At 40.0% G+C, this 27090-nt stretch overlaps 1 protein-coding gene across 5 annotated transcripts in view; it reads left to right on the forward strand.

Moving 5' to 3' along the window:
* Fam135b (family with sequence similarity 135 member B) overlaps positions 1 to 27090 on the forward strand; it is a 294122-nt gene that overhangs the window by 148318 nt on the left and 118714 nt on the right. For all 5 annotated transcript variants that reach the window (XM_063231033.1, XM_063231029.1, XM_063231030.1 and 2 more), the window contains exon 4: positions 21398 to 21537. In XM_063231033.1, the coding sequence (XP_063087103.1) occupies positions 21398 to 21537 (140 nt within the window). The remainder of the gene's footprint in view (positions 1 to 21397; positions 21538 to 27090) is intronic.

A 27090-nucleotide genomic window follows, 5' to 3' on the forward strand; every position in this document is an offset into this window, starting at 1 on the left:
CCCTCTTCCATTAAGATAGTCTTTATCCTCCTCATAAAAATATTTTACATAAAAAACTCTTTGCATTAAATTTCACATGAACGTCCCTTATGATTCTTATGGCTTGTCATCATGTATCATTACAACACAGGCTCCAGTGTTTGCACTAGGCGCACTGAGGGATGGGACGCTTGTCAGGGTCTCCACTGTCTCCCCTCCATTCCATGTTTCACTGCTACTCTTCCTTCAGAGCATCCTCCCTTGGCTGGGAAGAGTGCTAAGGGCAGAATATGAGAACTGAATCAAAAACGTGATAGGAGATACAATGGTGCAATCCTCCTTTCTGGGGAGGTTACTTTCATTAAGACTGAGTCTCAAGATCATTTCCTTGAAATGTTTGAAATGGGAACCAGAGGAAATAAACTTAATGGGGAACACAGCCATGTTTTAGTACCAAAGAGGCATTAAAGCTTGAGAGGGAGTCTTTCAGACCCAGAATTTGAATGAATTTTCTAAGGTCAGTGGCATAGCTGGGGTTACGACTTAGCAGCATGGTATGCAATGGACATTTTCACCTTAATAAAATTTTTTGTTTGTGCGTGGGAAAGGCATTTATTTCCTTGCAATTGGAATGGTCAAAATATACATGTTTCCTCACATAATTTAGCATTTAATATATTTTAATTTTAATTAGTATAAGTAGATGTATCAGTATTTCATTAAGTATGACATAAGCTAAATGTTTTTGTTTACCTCAAAGTTTATTTAACCATTTCCATTATATTGAATATTTTGCTTTTAGTGCCATTTCTTGTGTGATAATGTGATGCACAGTGATTCTGGTATTTTTCCTTCTACTTTCATTGGGTTATAATTGAGGAATAACTTTTCTATGCTTAAATTCTTCCATGGGGTGATGTGATGTCTGAGTATGTGGATTGTGAGAGTATTACTGTAGTCAAGGTAACTAATAGCTTCACCACCTTCCCAATATGCATGAGAGAATATTGAAAACCTACTTTTACTGTATTCTAAGTATACAACAGGAACTACTGTACCTTAATTACTCCAAAGAAAAGGCTTGTAGCTATGAGCAGCTTTTTTCTGCCTCCTCTTTCCCACGGCCCTAAGCTACCACCACTTTATTTTCCCAAGAGTTCAGCTGTTTAGATGCTGCATGGAAATGAGGTCATGCAGTTTCTCCTCTGAGAATGGCATAGCTCTCTAGTATTATCCATGCTCTGACAAATGCTGTTACTTCCTTCATTTTTGTAGTTAAATAGTATTCCACCCTATATTTTTCACAGGGGTTTAGGCAAGGTTTCACAGAGCTGCAGAAGATTTGGGGCAGAATCCAGGGCCAAGGCTGCTCTGGTCCCAGCAGATGTGCAAGTCTGTGTGTTTACCAGTTTGAACAGACCCTAAGACCCATCACAGGACATGTGATGCATGATTCCTTTGTCACAGAAGCCATTTCTATTAACAGATCTGGTGAGGAAAGGAAAGGAAAGGAAGAATGTGAGAGGAAAAGTCCATTATTCAGATAGGACGATTCTGCCGAGGTGATGTCTTGGGGAATTCCTAAATTCTTGCCTCCTGACTGTGGACCCTGGACAATTGCCTACAAGGTCCTACCTCTTCCAACAAGGGATGCCAGAGGATTATGACAGCTGAAAAAGTCTGGTGCTGCTGGCTAAGCAGTTTTTTAAAAAAGAAAAACAGAAAGGAGAATTTTTAGCCACAGAGAAACTGGACATGTGACAAAGAAAATGAAGCTAAATGTCCAAAGAAAACCACACTGACCATGGGTAATGAAGGGCTTCATTGGGAAAATTTAGAGAAGGCAGATAAACAAGAGCAGGGAGATTGGAGGTTTTCCGGGAACTGTCGGGTCTAGAAATCGGTTTTAGGGATATTCTACCCCGAGCGGGGAAGGCTTAAAATAGAGGTGAGACCTATGTTTATTTCAGATAAACTGTGTTCACATCCCATGCAGCTCACCAAAGCTCCGCATGGTAGATAATCTTTAATATATGTTATAGAAAATGATTTTAGGAAATTTTATTTATTAGTAATTTGCTTTGGGGCAGTTTAATCTTCTCAATTTTTCCTCTCTTCATATATAAAATATATATGCATTTAGCTCATATAATATTTAAACACACTTACCTCGTATATTTATATACATATTTACATAATGCATATATATACATAATGCATATTTATAATATGCATTTCCATGTGCCCAGACATTTATAATTTCTGAGTTGTCAGCCTAAGGACTCTTTTCTCAATCTTTTGGAGTAGGTCGTAAATTTTCACAACCTGTGTGCTATAGAATACTTAAATTAATTTCTCCTTTCCTTCTATATGTTAATTCCTATTATTTATTTTCCCTCTGTCCCTCTTCCACTATATTTCTGTGGAGACCCTGATTCTATTGTCTTCCTCTATGATGGGTAGAATTTGTATCTTCCAGAAATAATAAAGATAGCGAATCTGAGTAATTATTATGAAGATGACAACACACAATGTACTAATTATTGTTACTCTCCTTTTAGCCTGACTTGAAACTTTTGCTTTTATTTCTTCTCTTTCAAGTAAAAAACAAAACAAAACAAAAGAAAAAAACACATGATAGACAACCTAGAAAAATAAACAGATCTTATTCCTTTCTCCCACTGTCATAAAAATATTTGGATTACCAACGAGAACCTGTGTCAGGAGGCTCAGCTCACCCATCCTGACTGCCTCCTGACACCAGCTCCCCTGCTCACCCTCCATTGGCAGACTTTTAGGTCCCCGAAATGCCTGGTGCCCTCTCACCTGTGTGCCTCCACAGTGTGCTTCTCCTTGGTGTCACCTCTTCCCACTTCTGCTCTGCCCTCTGTTCTTCACCGTCCTGTGCTTCGGATCCTTCATGTAGTACACCTATCTAGAAGGGCTTTCCCGATCTTTTGGAATTCCCCACAGCACCTGGCTGTCACAAGGTATGCCTGCTGTGAGCCTCCTGTCTCTGTTCCTCGTTAGATTCCTGTCCTCATGTATCGGATGTTGCTCATTAATGTCTGTTTCTCTAGTAGGAGATTATGCACTGCCTCAAGAAACTTGAGGTGCATTCTCTGCAGCACTGCTACATTTCTTTTGGTGTTCAGAGCAAGGTCAAAACTCAGAAACAATTTATTTCATGAAAGAATAGGTGAATTTGATTTGCTTCTTTCAGTAAGAATGAGACTGATGACAAGAAATGGAATAGCAGAAGAACCAACATTGATTAGCTAATTAATTAATTTTACTTTCCATTCATTTTGCTGCATAAGTAACACAACTATCTTTTTTCTTTTCTTTTCTTGTTTTTTTTTTTTTTTTTTTTTTTTTTTGTCTTTTTCCTTTTTATCGGTACCGGGGATCCACCTCACGACTGCCTGCTTGCAAGGCAGGCACTTATGCTGCTGAGCTAAATCTCCAGCCCCCAACAACTATCTTTTTTCAATAATTCCATTACTTTATTAGTTTGTAAACTAAGTTTTCTATGACTAAGTGTTCCTTGTAGATATTTAGGGAAATCTTAGGCTATTAGCCAAATCTCCTCTCTTAAAAGTAAAGTTAATGGTATGTATTCTTTGTACTGCTTTTTGCACTCTACCCACCAATGTGATACATATATATGCTTGTATTTTTATTACTTTATCAGAATTTATTCATATGTACTACAGTGCACAGCTTTGTGTCCTACCCAAGTTCATTATGTCCCCGGATACAAGTTCATTATGGACAATTCTTCCCCTTTAATGACTTCGCTATGATAGTCTGAAACTGGCCATATTTAAGTAGGACTTTTCTATCAAGAAATGTGCAAACATTACCACTCAGTTGTGTTTTGGAAAGCCAGGTGAAACACATGAACAAACTTACCAGTGTTTGGAGGACTTCTAAAAAAGATAAAGCTTTAATAAATATTTTTATTCATTCCTCCCTGTGTAAATGTATGAGCAGCTTCTCCAGGGAGATCACAAGAAGCCACACTAGTGTGTCATGGAGATTTACAATTTGTTTTAAATGACTGCCAAAATGTATGTCAAACTGTCCTTTTAAACATCCTCCATAAGTTTATTGCAATACTCATTTCCCCAAACCAGTGTAGAAGAGAAACATATAATTTTTGTTTTAGTTTGCATTATCCTAGTTACTAAAGAAGTTGAATATTTACTCATGTAAATTTATAGTTCTTTTTATTTCTTCATTTTATGAATTGTCCATTTACAACTCCTGCTTCTTTTTCTTTGGCTAATTCGTTTCTTAGTTGTATAATGTTTTCTACTCACTGCCAAACATATTTCTTTGATAACTTTTTTCTGATATATCATATATAAAATATATTATAGCTTGTAATTTGTCTTTTCACTATGTTTTAGGCAACTTTTTCATACAGATGTTTTAAAATACAGGAAGTTTTATATGGAAAAGCTTTTGCTTGCTAGCTTAGTTAGGATGAGCTTTGCTACTCACACCAATATTCTTTCCAACAGCTGTAACTGGTATTATTTCCTTTTACAGCTGATAAACTAACGTCTGAAAAGGTAAAGTGATGGGATCAGAATTTTTGCTCAAATCTGCTTGGCTCCAATATTATGGTGCTGTGCAGAGTAGTTCCCTCCCTTTCCCCCCTCAGGGGTGTGATGCCCAGCAGCTCCCTGCTGTGACAGGGCAGGTCCTGCCTTTTTTTTTTTTTTTTTTTTGTCTTTTTCCTTTTTACCGGTACCAGGAATCGAACTCACAACTGCCTGCTTCCAAGGCATGCACTTATGCCGCTGAGCTAAATCCCCAGCTCCCAGGTCCTGCCTCTTTATCTTGCAATGGACCTCTTTCATTCACACAGGAATCCCCAGAAGGAAGCTCAGCAGCTCTTAAATAAAGTGGTCCCAGGCCAGTTCTTTCCCGTGTGTCTCACATCTCGCCCATGAGTCATCCTTTTATTCCTGAACACATTCTGAACATTAATACTCATCCCAATGCATTGTTCAGTCACACTGCCTGGGGTGACCTTAACTTTCTAAAAATTGAAATATGCATGGGTCCTCTGGTCTTAAAAATGGGCATAATGACACGACATTCTCTGAGTGGCTGTCTACTTATGGATTGAAGGAGGGGTTACCGTTATCTTCCCTCCAAGAAGGTGCTAGTAGGTGGAGGCTGCGGAGCAACACCTATTTCCTTAAATATCCACGTATCATCACTCTCTATTTTTCCTTCTGTTTCCATCCATTCCCATGCCTCTCTCCTAACCTATGGAGCTGTCCAAGACCCCTTGTTACCCTCCCACTTTCTGTTGTGCGCTGCCTTTGATCCTTTTCTCCAACACTGATTTGCAACATCTGTTCCTTTAGTTTTAACAACCTATGTAAACATCTGTTTTCATCTTTAGATTTCATCATAAAATTAAATGTGTTATATTTTCGTATTTGGAATATATATATATATATATATATATATATATATATATATACAACATTATGACTGAATGACTTTGAATTTTTTGGTAGAAAGTTAGCTTTATTATCTGTAGTGTAAATCCTATCAGATCAGAAAATCTGTCTTATTTATGGTCATGACTTGTACCCATTATGTATTAGTCCCTCAGTACTTAGGTCTTGAGTCAAGGCCTTGATGAGTAGATGAAAAAAAAAAGTAGTTGAATAAGAATCTCTCATTTCCTGAGAACCTCATTTATGGGTCTTTCCTTTTCCACCTAAATTCTATTTGAAATCTTTACCTGAGCACACATTTTCCAGTATTGATGACTTTGATTTTAGAGCAGTTCAGTTGGATCTTGCTAAATTTAAGGCATAATAAAAGTCATAATTCTTGGAAAGGATTGTTCTTGTTTATCTTCCTGCAGTAAGTGCACTTACCCTCAGTCTGCTGAAATATGTGCCTCATGCTTCATGGATTGGTAGTAACGGCACTAACAAATGTGCATTAACCGCACAAGTGAAATACTAAGCACCGTGCACATACAATTTTGTACACCCAAATAGCAATCTTGGAGAAAAATCTGTGCTTTCCTCTCTAAGAAGAAGAGCTTGACTCTCAGAGTTTAAAAGCAAGTAGAGTCAAGTTGTTGAGTGTTTCTGAATTTTGCTGAAACGTTATTACTTTCATTTCATTGTGTTAACACTCCTCTACACTTTTATGATGTTTTTGAGTAGTCAAATGAGAAGAAAATGGTTTTAAAATGAATCAATGGATTTCTGCCTTCATATTTTTAATCCTAAAGCTTCTTTTAAGTTGCACACTCAACCAACATCTATTGCGCATCTAAACGCTAAACAATGTAATAGGTCTGTTTGAGTAAAACAAGCCCAACGTTCACAGAGCACATAGCCTGATACAGAAGGCATTGCTTTTTCCAAGTAGTCACATGAGATTTTGTCCATACTCACTGAAGTCACAAAGCTAAGGGAGCTGCATGCCTATGTAAGGGCTACTAGAGAAGGCCTTCCTGGAAAAAACACCTGACCAGGGAGGTTTCAGATAGGTAGAAGTCATTTATAGAACATTTGCCACATTAAGTAATATTGCAAGAGAAACAAGGTTTAAAGTGGCTTTCTCTTTTAGTAGTTTGGATATGGAGGTGTCACCTTCTTAACCACATCCTCTTAGTAAAATGGTTTTAGCATGGTTGTACAATTGGGAGGAAGGTACAGAGTCAGCCTAAGTGACTCTTTTACGTTACACATGACCTCTTTACCCATTGTTAATATGTATATAAGAGAGGTACATGTCTTACAAATGCTGAATTAAAATCGGCATACTAGTACATCACTCAAAGTCTATACTTTACACTAGAATTCACTCAGTGCTGTACATTCCATGGGTTTGGACAAACGTATAATGAAATCTAGCCACTGGTGCAGTATTTTATAGTTTTTACAATACCGTAAAAGTTTTGAGGGATAAACCCTTTTAATCCCTCCTTTATCTCTGACCCTGGCAACCACTGATATCTTTATTGTTTTTATTGTTGGGCTTTTGGCAGAATGTCATGATTGAAAACCTACAGTATGTTGCTTTATCAGATTGGCTTTGTTTATTTAGTAATATGCATATATGTTTATTCTCTCTCTTTCTATGAACTTATATGTTATTTGATTTTACCCTGGGTAATGCTCTTTTGCTGGCACTTATCAATTTATTTATCCATGTATGTACTGAAAAATACCTTGGTTGTCACCAATTTTTGGTAATTATAAGGAAACTTGGTATCAATAATTATGTGCAGACATAAATTTTCAGCTCCATTGGCAAATTCCAAGAAATTAACTTTGAGATAACATAAAAAGCACCAAACTATCTTCCATGGTGGCCAGACCAATATGCATTCTCATCATTAAGAAATGGGAGCAGTTGGTGCTGTCAGAGTTTTGGATTTTGGTCATTCTATTTGGATTTCATAGTTTTCATTTGCATTTCTCTGATGACTTACAATGTAAGAGACTTCTTCCTATGCTTATTTGCCATCTGTGTGTCTTCTTTGATGATGTGTGTCTTAAAAACTTCGACTCATTTTTTTGTTAATTTTCTTAATGTAGAGTGTTAAGAATGTTTAGTACATTTTGGATTGCAGTCCTTTATCAGGCATATCTTTTGCAAATATTTCCATCCATTCTGTGGCTTATCTTTCTTTTCTTTTAGCAGTGTATTTGTCAGAGCAGGAAACTTTAATTTCAAAGAAATATTGCTTACCAATACTATCTTTAATGCTTTCTGACTTTGGTATCATTTTGTGTCATATCTAAAAAATCATCACCAGTCCAAAGGCGATCTAAATATTTCTCCTACAGCATCTTTTGGGGTAGTTCACTTTCATGCATGGTTAATGTAGATCACTCTTGAAAATCTAAGCAGATGTCAAGTATGCAATTTAACTCACAGGTCTTAAATTTAGAGGAAAAATCTGGGATCGAGATACAAACTTCACTAGGAGCCAGTGTGCTAGATGCTTTGGTATCTGTGCGACTTGGAGAATGTCTCAAAATGAATGCATCTGTTGCTGTCACACAGCATATATTCTGGTCAGAAGACAGGATAACCAACATATGTCAAATAGCATTATTTACTAACAAGAAAAATAAATCACTGTTGGGGTGCACAGAGTGACTCTGGGTGGGAGCTGGCATATTAATTTTCCAGGTAGTGATTCTAATAAGAAGGCAGATACAAGTTGCTGGAGAGCATGCAGTCAGTAGGGTTGCATTCGGATACCCATGGGAGAGGGTGCTGGGGGAGCAGAGGCTGTCTCACATTGCTGAACACTGCTGAGGAATCAAGCTCCCCTAAACTGGAAGTCTTCTGAACTTCTAGAAACATTCAGGGTTGTAATCATTTGGTAGAGACCTTTTCATGGTACAGAGTGGTCAGACACCAGACGTTAAGATGTCCAAGAGGAAGGAGAGAAGTGACATAGGGAAAGCACTAAAGATGCTCTTTAGGTAAGCTGGCCACTGCTGGCCAGGTGAAGCAGTGGGGGTAGGCTGAGATGAGGATGTCAGTGTCTGCTTTAGTGCTAACGTGAGAATATTGAACATATGCAAATGTCACTGAGAAGTGTCCAATTGAATGGAAAGGGTTGAATATATAAAACAAAGCAGGAAAAATTGCAGAGACGCTCTAGTCATTCTTAGGCCTTGCACCAAGTTCTTTAGTGGTGAGGTTCACCACTGTCTGCCTGGGATCCAAAGAGCTCACGCGGACATGGAAAAGGTGTTCGTGAAAGATATAGCGAAGGTTTAAATACTTAAATGTATCACAGTGAAAGGTACATTGCCATTAACTCCCTCAGAATATTTCCTTTCACTTCAGACACGCTTCTCCTATTGCTGTTGCTGTCTTTTGAAGTAGTTCTGGAGCTCCTCTTTCCTGACTGTCTTTGATAGCACTGTCATGGTTGCCTCATTGTTCTGGATTGACCCATCACATTTGCCTCTCATGGTGATTTTCACTGCGAAGGAGAACCAGAGTCACACCTAGTGTCAGATCTGATGAACAGGATGGATAAGGACAGAGTGACTTTTGTTTCCAGCCTGCCTTTCAATCGGGTGGCACTTAGCAGCATTCACTATATTTTTGATCACATCTCATAAAGGCACAAAAGAAGAGTCTCAGAACTTCTTGAGAAAAATGACAAGAATTATGGAATGTATTCAAAAATGAGTGGGGGATTTTGAGTGAGATTAACACCAGCATCTTTTGCTGTAATAATATTTTTTAATTTAAACATTCACCATATACTTTGATCACATCTTGTACCAAAATAATTATATGATAATGAATGGTCATAAGGAAAGCAGGACAATATTATGTAGCTGTAGATTAGGGCTGCCTTTCCCTGGAGAAGTCAGGGATGTTTAATCAAGTTGGAGAGCTCTGCAACTTTGGACCCCACACTTTGCATAGGGCTGGTGGCTGTAGTGATGTAGTCTAAACAGCAAGTTTGCATGAAGGCTCTGGACCAAGGTTTAGATGTGAAAAAAAGTGAGCCTAGAGAAGAACCTCTGCTCATCAAGCCTGGAGCTGCAGTAATTGATTTTGCAGGATGGAATCCACAGAACTATAGATCTTGGGTTCAGTTGACCAAGCATTGACTGAATACCAGACAGGTAATATTGTGACTTTCTAAGAGTGGTTTAGAATTTGTCTAGACAGCAGTGGCTGAGAGAGATTGACGACATTCCTTTAGTACAGACATGAGTACCCAAGTCAATGTGGAGAGGCGGGAAGTCCTGGATTTAGAGAGTGAATTTGGGCTTCTACTACCAGCACATGTACATGGTTCTCCATCACCATGAGTCTCCAGGTCCTACCTCTGAGCTGAGTTTATACAGCCACTGACTTCTTTTATGTCTCAGTCTACATCATAAGTCTGAAACTTCAAAAGTAGATAGTGACTGGGAGATGAAAAAATAAACTGTTTTTTCCCCCCTCAGGTAATTTCCAGTATTTTAGAATGGTATCTCAAATTGTTTACATATTGCTCAATTTGTATAAATACTCTGCTAAGACTTCTGACAAATATGAGTGTGTAGCCAGTTGTAATCAAAAACCATTTACCCTCTTGAGCTCTCTGTCTTCATTCAGGAATAATCAACTTTTCCAACACTCAAGTCCTTGTTTGACAGCTCCTTTTGAGTATCTATTTTATTCAAAGTACTGCTGTAGGTCATAGGGAAGAGACCCAAGTGATTGTACCATTGTCTGACCAGTAGCTTCAAGAACAAATGAAGAGAAAAGAAGCGAACAGGTATGGGGGATTCCAAAAGAAGCAGACTGGCAGGAGGAATATGTGGGACAGGAGAAGTTAAGAGGATTGCGAGTTAAGATGGAAGTAAATGTGGGTTTTCAACAGTAAAGCATCACCATTTTATCTAACCTCCAGAGCTATCCCCTAGAAGAAGACAGTACCCAAGTTACTTCATATGTGAAGACCATGAGACTCAAAAAGCAGGAGTCACCTATTAGTGCATGGAGAGATGAACTCGAATAAAGATTTCAGTGTCTTTGATGCTATCAGTCACACTACATGCTGCCCTCCAGCTGGGATGATCCCTGCAGAAGAGGTGGAAATTGAGGTGTCACTAAAATTTAGATCAGGTTTTGTGATACTGTTGTTGTTCTTAGAATTTTAACTTTTTACTTAAAAAGTTAAAACAGAAAAAAAAAGATAGAAATCATATAGACTTTCAAAAAAACAGAAAAAAATGGAATTAACAGTAGTTGATACATTGCTCATTGTTTTGAGACGTGGGAAAACTGTGGAATTCATTTAAAAACACTAATTGCATGTCTCTTGTGACAAGCCCCTCATTAGAAGCCAGGAATAAATTGGGAGTCATTGACCTCAAGTCCTGGAAAAGTTTACATTTCAGTTATAGACATACACACAAAACTATGATTTGCGGTACCAGGAATTCTACACAACACATAGAAATTGCTGTGGGGACAGAAGAGGCAGGCATTCTACCTGCAGTACAGGGGAAGAACTTCTGGAAAAACCAAAAGTCCTGTTCAGATGAAAGTTTAGAGGGAAAAATGATAGAATAATGAATACATGGAATATTGAATAGTTACAGATTACTCACTTTGAACAAACTGTGCTGAGACTCTGAAAATTATCAGTAAGTGCAAGATCTACATGTAAAGATACTTGTGTTTGCCATGGCAAAAGCCACTATGAGCCAACTCAACCTCTCCTATTTCTCCCTAAATTAAAATGTAATTAGAATATTGAATAATAGTGGTATAATGAAACTTCATCATTTTCATCATCTGATTTGGTTCTCATGACCACCTTATCATTACAGATGGTAACTACTACATTTACAGAAAACAAAGTAATTAAAAATTCATTGCTTATCGTATAAAAAATTAAAGTCACTAACTCAAATTCCCTAGTTTTTTTCACAACCCAGTGACTTAAAATATTTAACATTTATCACATCATGTTGCCGTATGTGCACTATTAACTAGATACATGCTGACCTCTATTATGGGTTTGAAAGGCAAGACTCAACAAGTGCCACTACTGAGACTGTCATAGCACTTGTTCAAGGAAGGATGATGATATTGGGTCTCCTGAGGAGCTTGGGGCATCTTGCGTCTTCAAATCCTGTACATACCCTTGAATTCTCAATTAATATTTTGATGAGCAGAAAGTGTATGGTGTATACCAGGTACTGTGTATGGATAAGATCTTCACAGTCCTGAGCAGTATTGAGCAGTAGAAACATATGATCCAGAGGTGAGACAATTTGCTGGAAGCTGGGACAGTTGGTATATGCTTGATGGAAGAAAGACCCTTTGAATTAGGCTAAACAAATGGGAAGGAATCACATTTTGCATCCATCCCTCTATATTATAACTCCTAAATTGTCAGAATCAAAAACTAGGTGGTTACCAGACACTCCAGCTGTTCCTGGGACTGTGTGGCAGCAGTTGGCTGGAACTTATGTAAGAAGCATCCCAGAATGTGCTAGAACCCTTCAGTTCTGCATTTGTAGTTGGTGTGCAGAGTGGAAAACTAAGGGCTTGGCTCAACGAGGCTGGGCAGGGATCAGGTTGACCCTTAAGAAAACGGGTCACCCATTGCCGCTTTGAGCTAGGACTTGGAGAGATACAGTGACTGAAGGAGCCAAGGTAACCAGGGACTGATGAAGTGTGAGCTACAGAAAGGAAACCAGGGTCCGTGGTAACTCCCAAGTTTATACACAGAAGAACTGTTGGTCTGTGGCCTCTGACCATGATCTACAAGCTGAAAGATGCCCCAGAGTCCTGAAGGTTGGGAGCTCAGGTCACCTGCAATACTTAACCATCACATCATGCAGGAATAGTTGTCATGACAGCTGCTGTCCTGAGCTTTCCCCCTATCCTCAGTCACAGTGGCCAAATACTCTGGCCTCTCCCCCAGAATATCACATTTCTTACAATACACAGTAAAGGATTTATGCCAGGGCAATAGTAACCTGTAGGAGGCTGCTCATCCCATGCCTGGTACATATTCTAATTGATTAGTATCTTGTTACTTGTAATATATTTTATCAAAACCCTGTTTTCTGTTCAAAACACATATGTGACCGAGGTTTATGTCCTCATGCACAGAAAGGAAAGGTGAAAGGTGCCAGGAGAGGTGACAGGTCACAGTGTGCAGTAGTAGGGACAGTTCATTCAGTAATGGTTCAGTCCATGAAAGGAGTTAGAGGTCACTGATCCCTTCTTGGAAGGTCAGACTTGGCTCTGTTCTTGGTGACGGGGCTGGTGCTGCCAGAGGGAACCTTTCTCTCTGTGGAAAACAAATGCAGAGGAACTGCCTTGTCTTGCCTATTCAGCAGTGTCTCTCCGCCTCCTGCAATTTGTGTAGTTACTTACAACTCTTTCTCTGCATTCTGTGACCTCCTACTAAGACCAAGGTCACTGTGGTCCCGAGAGGAGGTCTGTGCTATTTGGAACATCCTGAGGACCAGGGCTGGGTGGGGATGCTGCAACTCTTACAAATATTTGATTAGCTGCAATTGCAGCTAAACTTAGTCCTCCTTGGGAAGCATATGGCCGAGGCAGATGGCTCAGGAAAGCCTGAATCACATAAACAGGGCTCTTTGCTTCCCATTTGCTGAGTCTCCTGATGCCTTGTTAACAGGACAGTTTCAGGATTTGAAGATGAAGACTTGGCTGTGTCCTTCTCAAAAAGCCCTGTGTTGTGCCTTTCAGATGTGCTTCATGCCTATGGTTTGCAAGAGAACATGGATCAGCATAGATTCTGGGTCACTGTGGTGACTTAGCAGGACAAAGAGGCAGCTTCTATGAGGTAGCTGCTTCATCTGAGAGGCAATCCACTTCCACCAATGTTATTGAACACCACTGCCTAGTTCTCAGTGAGCAGGTCACTTGGAACTTTGGTTAGTCACTTATTCTATTAATATTTGCTTGGCCTAGATGCTGTGCAGAGCCCTCACTCTGTACTAAGTCCTTGCTATGCCAGCAGCTTTCCTGTTGATCTTTAGAGCAAGTTAAACCAGGGCAAAGTATTGAGATTTTATTCTGAGTACCGCAGGGTGGGGAGAAGTGAATCTGTCTTGTATGCTGTATTGATACTCATGGATGGTCAGAGTGGCACAGAAAATAAGATTCTCCATATTTCAAGGAAATAAAAAAGTAAGATAGAAAGGATTAGATTCATCAGAATGACATTTTAAGTGGGAATCCACTGGATTATCTGTTGATCAGATAGAGGAAAGAGGGGTCAAAAATGTCCTGGACGTGTTTTATTGCTGTATGGGTAAGATTGTGGACGGATCCCATTTGGGAAACATCAACACAGGTTGTTTCTTGGACATAATTATGTTTATGATTGATTTCTGGCATGAAACAAATAATGTCAAGTGGATAATGAATCATACCCACTGTGGAAGGAGATGGTGCTGGAGTACTCAGCTGAGAAATGGAACATGTACTGCGCTTTAAAAGTGGCTCAGGTCCACTAGGGAACAAACACAGCTTTTAAAGGAGAAAATAACTGGGTCAACGAGCAAGGCGGTCTACACCTGAGAGGAATGAAGTGCAGGAAGAGGGGAGAAGGGCAGGTGGGAGGAGACAGAAGCCTTGGACATTGTCACTGCCATTTTCACAAGTGAAAGAACCCAGTATGGCAGAATGAGAGGTCTCATCCAAAGTCTCCCAGGAGGATGCAGGGAGTCTCCATTTTCCATCCAAGCAGTACTCCTGCCTGGGGAGCTGGCTTCTCTCCATTATCCGAGGACAACTGAAGATCACACAACTGCTGTACTCCTATGAAGAGTTCCACTAATAGCTGGCAAACATCTGTGATGGATAATTTTAATATTCCCACCAGTTATTCTTTACCAGCATATATTTGTGGCATTATCCTCTGACTGTCCATTATATGTTCCATCCTACATAAAGGACTCTCTCATAGGTCATCTCGGTCAGCCACCCACCTGCCCCGGGTCAGGTCCTGTGCCATCCTCTGCTCTCGGCTGAGGACTCTGAGACTCATACTGGTAGCCTCATGACTCAAAGGTACACAGAGCATAAATGACAGAGCCAGGAGCAAGCCCATATCTTTTTAACTCCACTTCACTTTTTACTAATGAAATTTTCAATGAATGAAGCCATTTGGTATTTATAACTTTATAAAATCAGGAGGTACAAGTCCACGTGCTGGCTTCTATTACTGAAATACAAATTGAGATACCTGAGACTGCTCAGCGGGGGCACCAGTCTGAAGGAAACCCAGCTGGCAAGCTGCTGGGTGGCTGGAGCATGCTCCAGGTGACATGCTGGCCTTTCACTTTTATGATTACAGAGAATTATTGGCTAATAAACTGTTATCAAGTGCTGGACTCCATCTAATAACAAGGTCACAGGGGTTCATAATTATGTAATTAAGCCCACTCAGTGTTGATAAGAGAGTGCGTGCTGCTAAACTGTGGCAGCCGCTCTTGTTCCTTGTCAGGAGTTTAAATGGTGATTTTATAACTGCGCTCTTTGCTTTAGCTGCCCTCCTGTAAATAAGAATTTCTGCCACGCCCTGATACCTGTTTTGCAATTGAGTTTCCTTGCAGTGTTAACTAGGTGACAGAAGTCCTGACTACTAGAACTGTCAACTAACCAGAGCTTCCACTAACCTCAAATGACGTCTGCAACCCATCCTTGCTGGCTGCTGTGGTCATTAATGACCAATTAACTGACTCACTGCATAACTTAGTGATGTGATATGCAAAGTCTGTGGTTCCATTACTCTAGGGCTTGAATTATTTTGAAGTGATGGAGTAGTGTGAGAGAAGTGAGGAGAGAAAAATATTGAAAAATACCCTGCTCAACATTGATGAATATTCCTGGTCATTTTCATATTCTCACAAGCGACAGCATGACACCTAACATATTGTCTGTGTGATTGTTTCATTAAATAGTGAGTGATTGAGTAAACAGGTTGAAGGAATAAAGAATTTATAAAAGGAACAAGATTTGAAGTCACCATCTATTATTTTTGACATTGAAGATGTACTCCTTCTAAGTAAAATGAAAACGCACATAGCCAAGGTCGTACTCAATGGTGTGATGAATATAAAATATCTAGACCTGAGACAGAACAATCCTAAGATGCCTCCAGTAGAGAAAGTTTCAACCAATGAAACCATTTTGTACTTACAGGTTTCTAGATCACCTAGTTAATAAATGCTATCTGTGCTCCAACTCAGTTTGTTGTACATAATGTAACAACTCCATTAAAAAATTTTAAATTGGCCTTTGTGAAATACTGTAAAAAATGCAATGTAGGGTAAGTGAGACTTTTAGATATGTGGTATCTGTACAGTTGGACAAAATGAGACGACTAATTTCTTATCGCATGATCAGAAGCATGAAACATATATCTTGCATGAAACCCTGTGATTGTTCATTACTAATCCCAGGATCCTGATCAAGACCTGGGGGAGAGCAGACAATTGGAAAATACATAATCAGTGTATGACTGAGTATATCTCATTTCAAAAATAATAATATATTAATCTGGGATTATGGTTAATAAATGAACATATCCATGTGCTTTAAAGCAACATATTCAATATCCTACACACAGTAGGGAAGTAAAAAGTAAAAAATTGATATTCATAAAAATGATAATCATTATTTAATAGGTAAATGTGCAGATAGAATCACATGTTTTGTGTGTGCTGGGAATCAAACTCAGGACCTCATGCTTGCCAACCTGGCACTTGTGCAGCTGAGCTAAAAGACTGGACATGAATCACATTATTATAGATATGCCAACTAAATATTTGCATATCTAAATGACTCCTTAGCAGAAATGAAGCTTCACTCCACATCTCATATTGTTCAATAAGCTCTGAGCTTACATAATTAAATGAGGTCCATTTTTGAATGCCAGATTAGTAAGGAAAGGGATCTGTTCAGTCCCTTTCTGTCCACGGGCCCTGTTGGCACACAGGGATTCTGTGGAGGGGTGCACCTGCACAGCTCTGAAGAGGCTGGTGATGTCAACAGTTAAACTTTTGCTGGTCCAGGTCATTTGCAAGCCACAGAGGCCCTGCTGTGAGCATCCTGCCCATAGTTCTGTATACAAGTGCTGTGGCTTCAATGTTCATGCATTCCAAAACTTGTGTTGAAATATAGTTGCCGGGGGCTGGGGATTTAGCTGAGCAGCATAAGTGCCTGCCTTGCAAGCAGGCAGTCATGAGTTCGATCCCTGGTACCGATAAAAACGAAAAAGACAAAAAAAAAAAAAAGATATATAGTTGCCATGAGAGCAGTGCCATGACCAGGAACTTTAAGAAATAGGTGTGGATTCTGCCCTCTTCCATGTGATGAGTGATGCTATGAAAAGGCAACTTCAGTTCCTTTGTGTCTTGACCCTTGTGGCTTTCTTCATGAGATGGTGAGGTAAGAAGGCTCTTTTCACACATGGGCACACTGATGTTGACCTCCAAGCCTCCAGACCTGTGGGCCAATGAATTTCCTGTTCACCACAAATTACTCATTCTATGATATTATGTCATAGCAGCACAAAATGGATTAAGACACATTCATATATTCAGCCAATTACTCTTTGAAGCCAACTCTTGGGCCAGGTAAGATGGTCCCACAAGTCAAATCAACCTGCTACCTAAGGATGTTAGGCCACTGTGAACTTCCAGAGTCATCATCATGAGCTTCACATTTCCTTGAAACATTTATTTTGGGGAGCAGCTTGTCCTTCCCTGGTCAACAAGTCTATTAATATCTCAAAAATCTACCCAATTTCAAACTGTGAAAGAAAGAAAGATGATAAAGAAAGAAAGAAAGAAAGAAAGAAAGAAAGAAAGAAAGAAACAACTGAGAAATAAAGAGAGAAAGGAAGAAATACCATGATTCTTTCTGACACAGTTTCCTGAAAGTCACCCAGAAATGGAGGCACAGGTGACTGTGCCACCCACACTTGCCTAGTAGTGCTCTGGGTCCCTCTAGAAAGTAGCATTGCTTCATTACAGGAAAACATAGCAGCCATTCTCTGAAAACATAATGAACATCTTTTACAAGAGGCTTTCTTTCCTGGTTCTTCCTTGAGAAGGTCAGAGAAAAACTCTAGAAATATGCAGAAAACTACCAGCATAGTGACCATTATTATTACCTTTATTTTACAGGGAAATCATTTTGTGTTTTACAGTTAAAAACATGCTTTTGCATTCATCGTGTCATCTAAACCTTACATTCATTAAGCAGAGTGTATTTATTGCTTCCTTTGAGCTCAAATTTATTGATACACCCAATACCACCCAGCTAGAAAGTGGTGGAGGAAAGTTTAGAATTAGTTTGTCTTTGGCAATTCCTAGTTTAACTGTATCTATGGCCATGTTCTTAAAATGTGCCCATGGTTCAGTATCCTGATAATTATTCATTGAGGTGCCTTAGCCTGGGGCCCTTGGGCTTGGCTTCCATGTCAGACAGTCAGCACCTGTGCTTTCTAATCTGAAAGATCACCATCAAATTATAAATGATTATAGATGTATTAATGTATGAAGTGTTAATATTACTCATCTTTGAATGGTAAGAGAAACAGCAAGACTTAAAATTTTCTACTCTTGTCCTTTGACCTGAAATTCCAAATTAAGCTGTTTGAAACAGATTTTTATACCATGCTTTGAAGAGCTGCTCTTCCCCATCTCTGCCCTGTTTCTATTCCTCTACTTCTTTTCTTCTCCATCCTCTTCTTCCGGACTTTCTGCCCATCTCTCTTTTTCACTTCTTTAAATTTCCAATTCTCCTTCTATATGGAACACACAAAGTAGTGCAGATATTTGTGAAAACTCTTGTCTACACAATTTTATAGGAACAGTTAAAGTGATTCTGTGGTTGTCAAATAAACAAAAATGCCCCTAGTTAGGAAAGTGGCTCTCTGCTTCATGGAGAAGAAAAGGCACACCCCAAGGTGTGAATTAAGGCTTGAATATGGAGTGAGAGCATTTCTCTTCCATCTCTGGATGCTTGGCACCTGTTTCATGAGAGAAAGAGGAGGCTTAGATAGTGCAAAAGGGTCATTTCTATCTGACAAGGACACGTACACAAAAATGAGCAGGAAATTGAGCACAATGGTTATGGCAAAGTGGTTTGCTGAGGAAACAGAAAGATCATTTCCCTATGACTGTCAGGAAGAGAAGGCCAGGCTCATGGGAAGGGTGTCCAAATGTGTGTGTCTTGTCTTTGTTGAAGAGAGACTGGCATGTGGGCAACACAGGCAAGTGCTGCCCCCATCGTCTGCATGATCCAAGTCAGTGTCCCATAATTCAGTGCTAAGGGATATTTGCTTTATGTCTTAATTTACAGCAGTGGGAACATGGCACAGAAAATCCACAGGGCATGAGAAATGCTTCTACTTGGGATGTAGTGGTCTTCAGTAACACCACGTGAGCCCTGTGATCTTATCTGCCAGTCTGCTCATGGAGGATTTTCATGTCCCTTAAAAATGTGACTACTGGGCTGGAGATTTAGCTCAGTGGCATACAAGTGTTTGCCTGGCAAGTGTGAGGTCATGGATTGGATCCCCAGTACAAAACAAAACAAAACAAAACAAAACAAAACAAAACAAAACAAAACATCCCTGAAAGACAGAAAGAAATCAGAGAGAGAGAGAGAGAGAGAGAGAGAGAGAGAGAGAGAGAGAGAGAGAAAGAAAGAGAGACCAAAGAAAGAATTCACTATTGGAAATGTTGCTTTCTACATAACATACTCAAAACTTTCTCTCTGAACAGAATCGAAATTTGACCTTGGTACACCTGGGCTGGTTTGTGCTGGGTCATGAGATCTTGATTTATTTTATCTTCTTCATGCCTGCAATTTTCCCAGGAAATCATTGTGGATATGTATATGTTTTCCACAGAAAGCTGCAGTTAGAAGGGGTGCTGTCACTTGCCCCAAAAGGCAAGTGATTGAATTGTCTTGCCGACCGTCCCTCCTGGCAGCAGAGCTCATGCTGCTGTGACCTTCAGAGTATTTATGCCATCCATCCTCTGCCATGCTGTTGATTTAGCTTATAGATCAACCAGGCCGACAATGACACAGAACAGGAAAGGGCTGAGGTAGCAAATGAAAACACACACGCATCTTGCGCAGAGTCATTTCTACGTGAAAGGATCTCAGTCTGAATCCCACAGGTCTCCGTGGAGCTGCTCTCTGCCAGGGAGTTTATTTCTTTTGGGGTGATGTGGCCTTTGCAGCGGGTACACTGTAGCAGCCTTGGAAGCACCCCGGGTTTTTGTGTGCTCTGTGCTTCCTGCTATGAAGCTTCATAGGTCCTGGGCCACAGTGCACTGGGGGTGATAATGGTTCTGCTTCCCTATTTCTAAGAGACTTCTTAAGTTACCCGAGAATGGAACAGAAAACATTTGGATAGTGTTTCCTTGCTATTTGGACTAATTCTTTTTGTGTTGTCACCTCATTTTCCAATCAACATATGGTATTTAATTCTTCTCATTATGCTTAACAAGGTACTAACACTTTCCTAAGAAATTGGTGAACTATATTCAATCACTGGAGACTTCATTTTCTTGCTTATTAAGTAAATACTTGCGAGGATGAACTGACACAGTGCTTTGTCATATAGCAATGTGCTTTGGTTCAGGCTGGTGCAACAAAATGCTGGGAAGTAGATGACTTATAACCAACAGAACTTATTTCTCTTGGTCTGGAAGATCTTCTAAGTCTGAGGTCAAAATGCCAGCACATTTTGGTTCTGGAAAGAGCCTCTTCCAGGTTTGCAGATTGACAGCTTGTCCTGTGTCCTCCAGTGACTGACACAGAAAGGGACTCTGACCTCTTACAAGAATGGTGTTGTTCCCGAGGACTTCATGGTTGCGAACTAATCATTTCCCAGACTTCCCACTTCTACACGCTATCATGTTGGAAGCTCCAGGTTAATGTATGAATTTTGAAGAGACACAGCATTCTATTCATGAGGAGGAACTATCAAGACATCTGCCCCTTACTTGGGAGCCTTAGTTACTTCAACCATACAGAACCCATCTTAGAAATTTGCTATGAGGATTAAGGAAAGTAGCACACTTGGAAAGAACTTTGGAAGGTATAAAATGTCACATAGTTGGACATTATTATGAATAAGTGATTATGATCTTATATAAATGGAATATGATTTATTTTTAGATATTTATATATATTTTTGACCATGCGGTTTATATGTTAAGGTCTTAGAGGGATTCACGTATTTATTCTCACAGTAACCACACTCACTAGATGCAGTAAAATCTTTAGTCCATTGTCTCCCTGAAATTCAACTTAATCTTGAAGTAGCATTTTAATCATTGTGGTTTATTAGAACCTTACAACCTAGAAAAGTTCCTTAAAATCTGATGCATGTGATGATTGGAATTAGGCATTTACCTAAAATTCAACAGTGTTCTTCCTAAGTGAACATCTCTCAGGAGATAGGCTTCATGAATACTAGAAAGTCTTTTCAGGAAAAAGAGCATCACTCTTCTTTAATCCCAGTTCTTCTGCCTTTCTGGCTGGGGAATTATGAAAGGATTCACAAAGCACGATACCTATGAGCGTGTGAAGAAATTAGCAGATACTGAATTCCAACCCAGGGACACTGCCCATTGAGTAAGTGACATTGCCAAGTTCATGTGACATGTAAGATGTTGACCAAGGCTGTCTGGAGATGCAGCCCACCTCTGTGAATGTATCTATGAATCTAAGTCTTTTGGGATCTTGTTCTTCTGTGATTTTAAGCTTTGTAATGCAAATGGAATTGTAATTTTCCTAAACTAGACACGAGGTTGGGCTGGAGGTACAGGACAGTACTGAAATTCATGAACTTCTAATTCTTGCTTTGCAGAGAGCAGCAGCCTGCATTCAGCCAGTGTCCACGAGAGCTCCCTGCACAGCCGGGTCTTCCAGATCCTGTACAGAAATGAAGAAGTGTTCATAAATGATGCTGTGATCTTCAGAGCTCATTTGCTGTTAGACAGCGAAAGGGTAAGTCATGAATCTACCACTGGCCAGGAGGGATTTTGTCCCTCTTGACATTTCCTTCTCCTGGTTAAGCAAATGGGCAGCAAATGAGATGTAATAAATTCTTTACAAAATCTGGCAGATAGAACTTTGGATTTCACAGTGCTCTGCATTTACTTACATGCTCATGTTTTACTCATCCTTTCATTTTTACACTCGCTCATTCCGTGTTGTCCCAAGTGCAAGCAGTTCACACTGACTAACTTCCTGCCTCTTTATCTATTCCTTGCTTTCCTGTCTGTATGTCTATCAGTCAGTGAACCAGCCAGCAGAAATTGGTGAATGTTTATTTTTCACTGGGCTCTGTGTTGGGCCCTTGGGACTGAACTGAGTATCAGCAGCCACTCTGCCCTCCAGGGGTTGATAGTTGAGCCCAGAAACCTATAAATAAACAAGCACCTTGGTGGATAATGTGCAATGTCCTCACCTTCTGTGGGGAGCACCAAGGATACAAAATGGCAAGAAGATGGAGACATGAACTTTGAAGATGACAAAGCTGAGATTCGTCAACCTTTTCACAGGAGAACTGACTTTCAGAGATGCTAAGAATTCATCAGACAGAGAAAGAGGAAGGACATTGCAGGAAAGGAGAACCTCAGAAGTGAGAGCCCAGAGACCTTGCCACCTCCTTCTCTCAGCTGGAAACTTGGTTAAAAATTCCCCATTCATCAAACTAACATATTTCCAGGTGCTATATGGAATTCAAACCATTTCTCTCCTTCCCCCATCCCACCTAGAACCCCTGATGCTACATTCCAGGTGATTGTTTCTTGCTGGAAGTGTGTCTTAGTTTTGAAAAACTTCTCACTCCCATTCCCCAGATGCAGTACCTGTAATTACTTCTGTTAAGCACCTGATACCTTCCTCTTCTCTTGCCCATTAGTCGTTTGTCCATATTTTTATAACTTAAGTAGCAACCAGTTTTCCTGTGTCTAACAGTAAAAGCTGTCATTCACTCTGCACTTATTAATGCATGTATCTAGCTATCCAAGATTTATCAAAGAACTCACTAAGCACATACTATTAGAGAAAAAATGGTGAACAGACTTAGAGTGATGGTCTGCCCTTGTAATCCCAGCAGTCTGAAAGTCTGAGGCAGGAGGATTGCAAGTTCAAGCCCCGACCAGTCAACTTAGCAATTGATCAAGACCCTATCCCAAAATAGAAGGTGGTTATGGATTCAGCTCAGTGAGAAGACTGTGGTTTTATTCCCAGTACAAACAAACAAACAAACAAACAAACAAACAAAACAAGAGAACATCCCTGCATGGAGGGCTACTTTTCAAATGTTAGATCATTGCACCAGGCATCTTGGAACATTCCATCTCAATCCCATCACAATCTTGCTCCCTTAAGTTTAAATCCTTTCCAGTTTAACCTTGTGAGGTCATAACTACTGCTGAGTTTGAACAGGGAGTCTGTCTCAGAGGACATACTGTTTTTTGGGGTTTTTTTTTTGACACTTCAGATTGTTTTCTTCTGTAGGATAATAATTTATTATTTTGTAATCCTTAGGGCACCAAACAGTATTATGTTTAATCATTACATGCAAATTAGTGATGGTTAAAATTAATTGGCTATGTCTGTAAGAACTGTATACTTTGAGTGACTATATTAGCTATTTTCCAATGCATGTACATCTGTTCATGACAACCAAAGCACTACTAATAGCATGATATCCAGAAAATGTGTTCACAAATGCCTGCAGCTATCAATGCGAACAATAGTAATTTATAGAATGGACCTTTATTCACCAAGGGTACCATTCCACATGCTGTAGGGAATTCATAGCACCTTCAGTGAGGCTACAGATGAGTGCATGTGGTAATCACAGAGAAAACTAATCCCAGTTAAAGAGTACAATGAAATGTTTTAATAATATTAGCAAACAGGGGGAATAGAGGTAGGATGGTTATTTTATTTTACACTCTGTATAATCTCACAGAAGATTTAGGGAAGTTAACAAAATACAGAGAACAGTAAAAGGGATACATAGCAAATTGGACAGGTCAGAGTACAGGACAAATTCAGGAAGGAGAGGAAAGCCTGAGGTAAACATGGAAGGAAAAAATGCACAGGCATCTTCTGAACATGGGATAATGGTGGTCTGCGCATGAGAACCGAGCTCCCAGCAGCCAAGTGCAAGAAGACACGCTTTATTACCAAAATGCATAGTGCTCTGAGGAAAGAGAGGAATGGATTAGATCGAAAATGTTCTGTTAGTAAAGTTTCATCTCTGGAGGCTTCAAGAGAGTATTTCTTAAAGGGAATTCCTGGTGTACCATTATTACAGTTCATTGGCAGTAACTGTGCAAATTGCAGATTCTCTTGCCCTTTTAAGACCTAATGATTTACACAGAAGTTTGCTTTGAAGGGTGGTGAGTTGATTCCAAGTTCTGATAAGCAGGTCTGGCTGAGATTTCCACAGGAAGCAAGCAAGTGTTTCTGAGATAGAGGAAAGACCAACAGTGGAAAGCAGTAAGCAGGGAGCAGATTTGGGGAAAATGGATCAGTGCCAGTGGCACAAGAATTGTAACGGATACAAATCTAGAAACAAATGTTGAACACACTCAAGGAGCCACAGAAACCCCAGTGAAGGTGACATGTTTACTTCTAAAGGCTGAAGGCCTTGTGATTTCAGAAGAAAGAGGGCTGAAATTGACAGCGGTACAGATGTGGGAGTCTCTTGGTGTGTAGACAGTTACACGTGTCAGCTAAATGATTATTGCTGAGCATGGTCGCATGGATAAAAGGAGTTGAACCAAAACAAGACAAAACTAAAGGATGAGCTTCATGCCAGTCAAGCATCGCCCACAGAACTTGGTTCAGTGATGTCTAGGGCATAGAAGTCTCTAAATGGGGAAAAGTTGTTGGCACTTGGTTGTCAGGTGTGGGCACAGCTTTGGAGACACCATAGACAGTCTAAAGGTGTTTGGGAGATGCATGGTTTCTACTGCAGATCTATCAGAATCAGGTTGCATCATAACAACCAACATGCTGATCTTAACACTGATAGCTACTGACATTGCCTACACAGGTATTTCATGGCAGGCAGTGTGCCCAGGGCACTCTGTAATTTCTCACTGAGTCATGAAGCAGTATGAGGTGCTTTATTATCCCCGTGTTGTGGATGAGAATACAGAAATTTAGCACTCAGTTTTTTATCCTAAAGTCAAGCCATCTGGAAGTGGTAGTGCGGGGGCACTACCTGAAACACTGGTGGAGTCACACAAAGGTTCAGTTTCACCACAGAAACTGTGGTGAGGAGTGTGGCACCCTGCTGCATTGACTGAATTTCCATAGGTCCTGTATGTGCTGAGGCCCACTGGGAAACTGGAAAAGTGGAAATTTTCCACTTTTCACATAATTGCAATCCTGGGGAACAAACATCATTATTTTCCTCCTACTTTACAAATAAGAAATAACAGAAATGTTGAGTCAGCAGTACAACCAGGACTTGTACCACGGAGATTGGTTTTAGATGTGGCCTTCTTAATCATCAGGCCGCTATGGAGCCCAGGAAGAAAATGAAGGAAGAGGAGGAGGACATACGAGTCATGATTATGAATAGAGTTGCAGCCAAACAGAAAGAAAATGCACCTGCACCATACGTTTGACTATAAGGCCAGATCAAATAAACAGAGGTCTTGACTTGACAGAATCCGGAATGCAGCATTCATTTCCTGTAAACTTGCGGAAGCGACTTTATCCTACTGAGTCTCCATTTCCTTGCTTGAGGAGAGCATGGGTTCTGGCAAACGTATCAAACAACAGGACAAAATGTGACAACGTTATAAAAACCCAGGGGACATACACAGAACACAGGATCTAGGATGATGGTAGCTCCTGAGCACTATACATGAAATAATCAGAAAAGCACTGTTTTTAATTTTTTATTCACGTCTGGTGGAAGGCAAAAATGTCTTGCTACAGGAAAACTTAACTCTGCTTTTGAGTTTTTGATAAGACAGTGACCCCATTGCTTTATATATGTGATGGGAGAGTCCAGGAATTCCAGATAGAAAGAGCACTTTCCCATATTCTCACCGCTGCTGTGCCTGTTCACCAGCCCACTCTCACTCTGCAGAGCATACTTATTTTCTACTTCAATAAAGGCACAACACCACTACCTTTTCTGAGTGTCCCATACGGTTCTTTGTTCAGGAAACCAAGAACATGGGAAGTATTTCCCCAGGTCCCACCATCAGGCAATAAAGGGGAGACAATAATATCTCTTCATTCGTAGTGTTACCCATATCAAATAGGATAGTGTATGTACAATGCTAGCCCATGGCCAGCCACACAGAAATTTTCATAAATATTAGCTTCATGTATTATTTGGCCTATTTGGTAGAACATATTGTGCTCCTGGTGGTGAGAACACAACCTTTGACAGGAGATGTTGCCCTTAGGTGAGATACAACATGGCCCTGGAAAGGCATAATATGTGTCCACGCGAGACTACGTGTGTATGCCCATGCTTGGAAGGTTGTTAAGGATAGGTTAGTAAGACCCAGTCATGAAATGAATGGTTATAAAAGACTTCGCTCTGGATCATCTTGCTGGTAAGCTTTCCTGAAACACTGGTGGAGTCACACAAAGGTTCAGTCTCACCACAGAATTTCTAGGGGATTTCAAACTGGAGCTTAGAGTGAATTCTCATTACCCAAGCAAATGTATGCTTGGGAGATGGAGGAGAGGGTTTACTTTGCCAGTCTTACTTCCAAGAAATTGGTCACAAGAGGGTGTGTTGCTTTCATTATGTGTATGAAGTGAGGTTCCTGATTATGCAAAACAAATCTAGGAGAGGTGGTTATTTATAGCACTTGGATTCAGCAAAATGTTAGCTTTTTAAATACTTTTTTTAAGCAACAAAATTTAAACCTTAAGGTCCTAAAGATAAATTCCACCCATATGTCTCTGCTTGAATTAGCTTAACCAAGAAGATGTTTCCAATGAGGCCTTTGAATAAGAAATTTCCGTCTCTGCAGAATGAGCACACTTCTTGCAAAGCAACCAGAACCCAAAAAGATAGGAAGGGGAGGAGCTTCACTCCTAAAATGTACTGGTACTTTCTATGCAGCAGGCTGTATTCCAAGAGCTTAGAATCAAAAATGAATGAAGATAGGTTTCCTCCTTAATGCTATGCAGATGAGTGGCAGCATTTAGAAAGAAAATAGCCAGGGGACCTAAGCTATAGGCCAGATGGGTACTGTTAGTGTATGTGGTGCAGTCAGGGCAAATGTAATAAGACTCACTTGTTAGCTCTAAACAGAGCGGCCACATGCCAGTTCTGCATTGTCAAACCCAGGGATATTATTTCCAGAAGCTAGAGACCTGGAATACAAATGCTTCTTAAACTGCCTGAATTTTAAGTGTTTATAACTTGTTCAAAACCTTTTTTTAAAGTACCATGGGGAACAAACAAAACAGGTCTGCAGATTGCACTTGGCTCTCAGGTTTCTAGCTTACAATCTCAAAGCAGTTATAGCAGGAAGCATTAAACGCTAAGAGAGA

The sequence above is a fragment of the Cavia porcellus genome, unplaced genomic scaffold (assembly GCF_034190915.1).
Source record: "Cavia porcellus strain 051 isolate PalLab524CR breed Dunkin Hartley unplaced genomic scaffold, mCavPor4.1 scaffold_19, whole genome shotgun sequence".
Taxonomy (NCBI): Eukaryota; Metazoa; Chordata; class Mammalia; order Rodentia; family Caviidae; genus Cavia; species Cavia porcellus.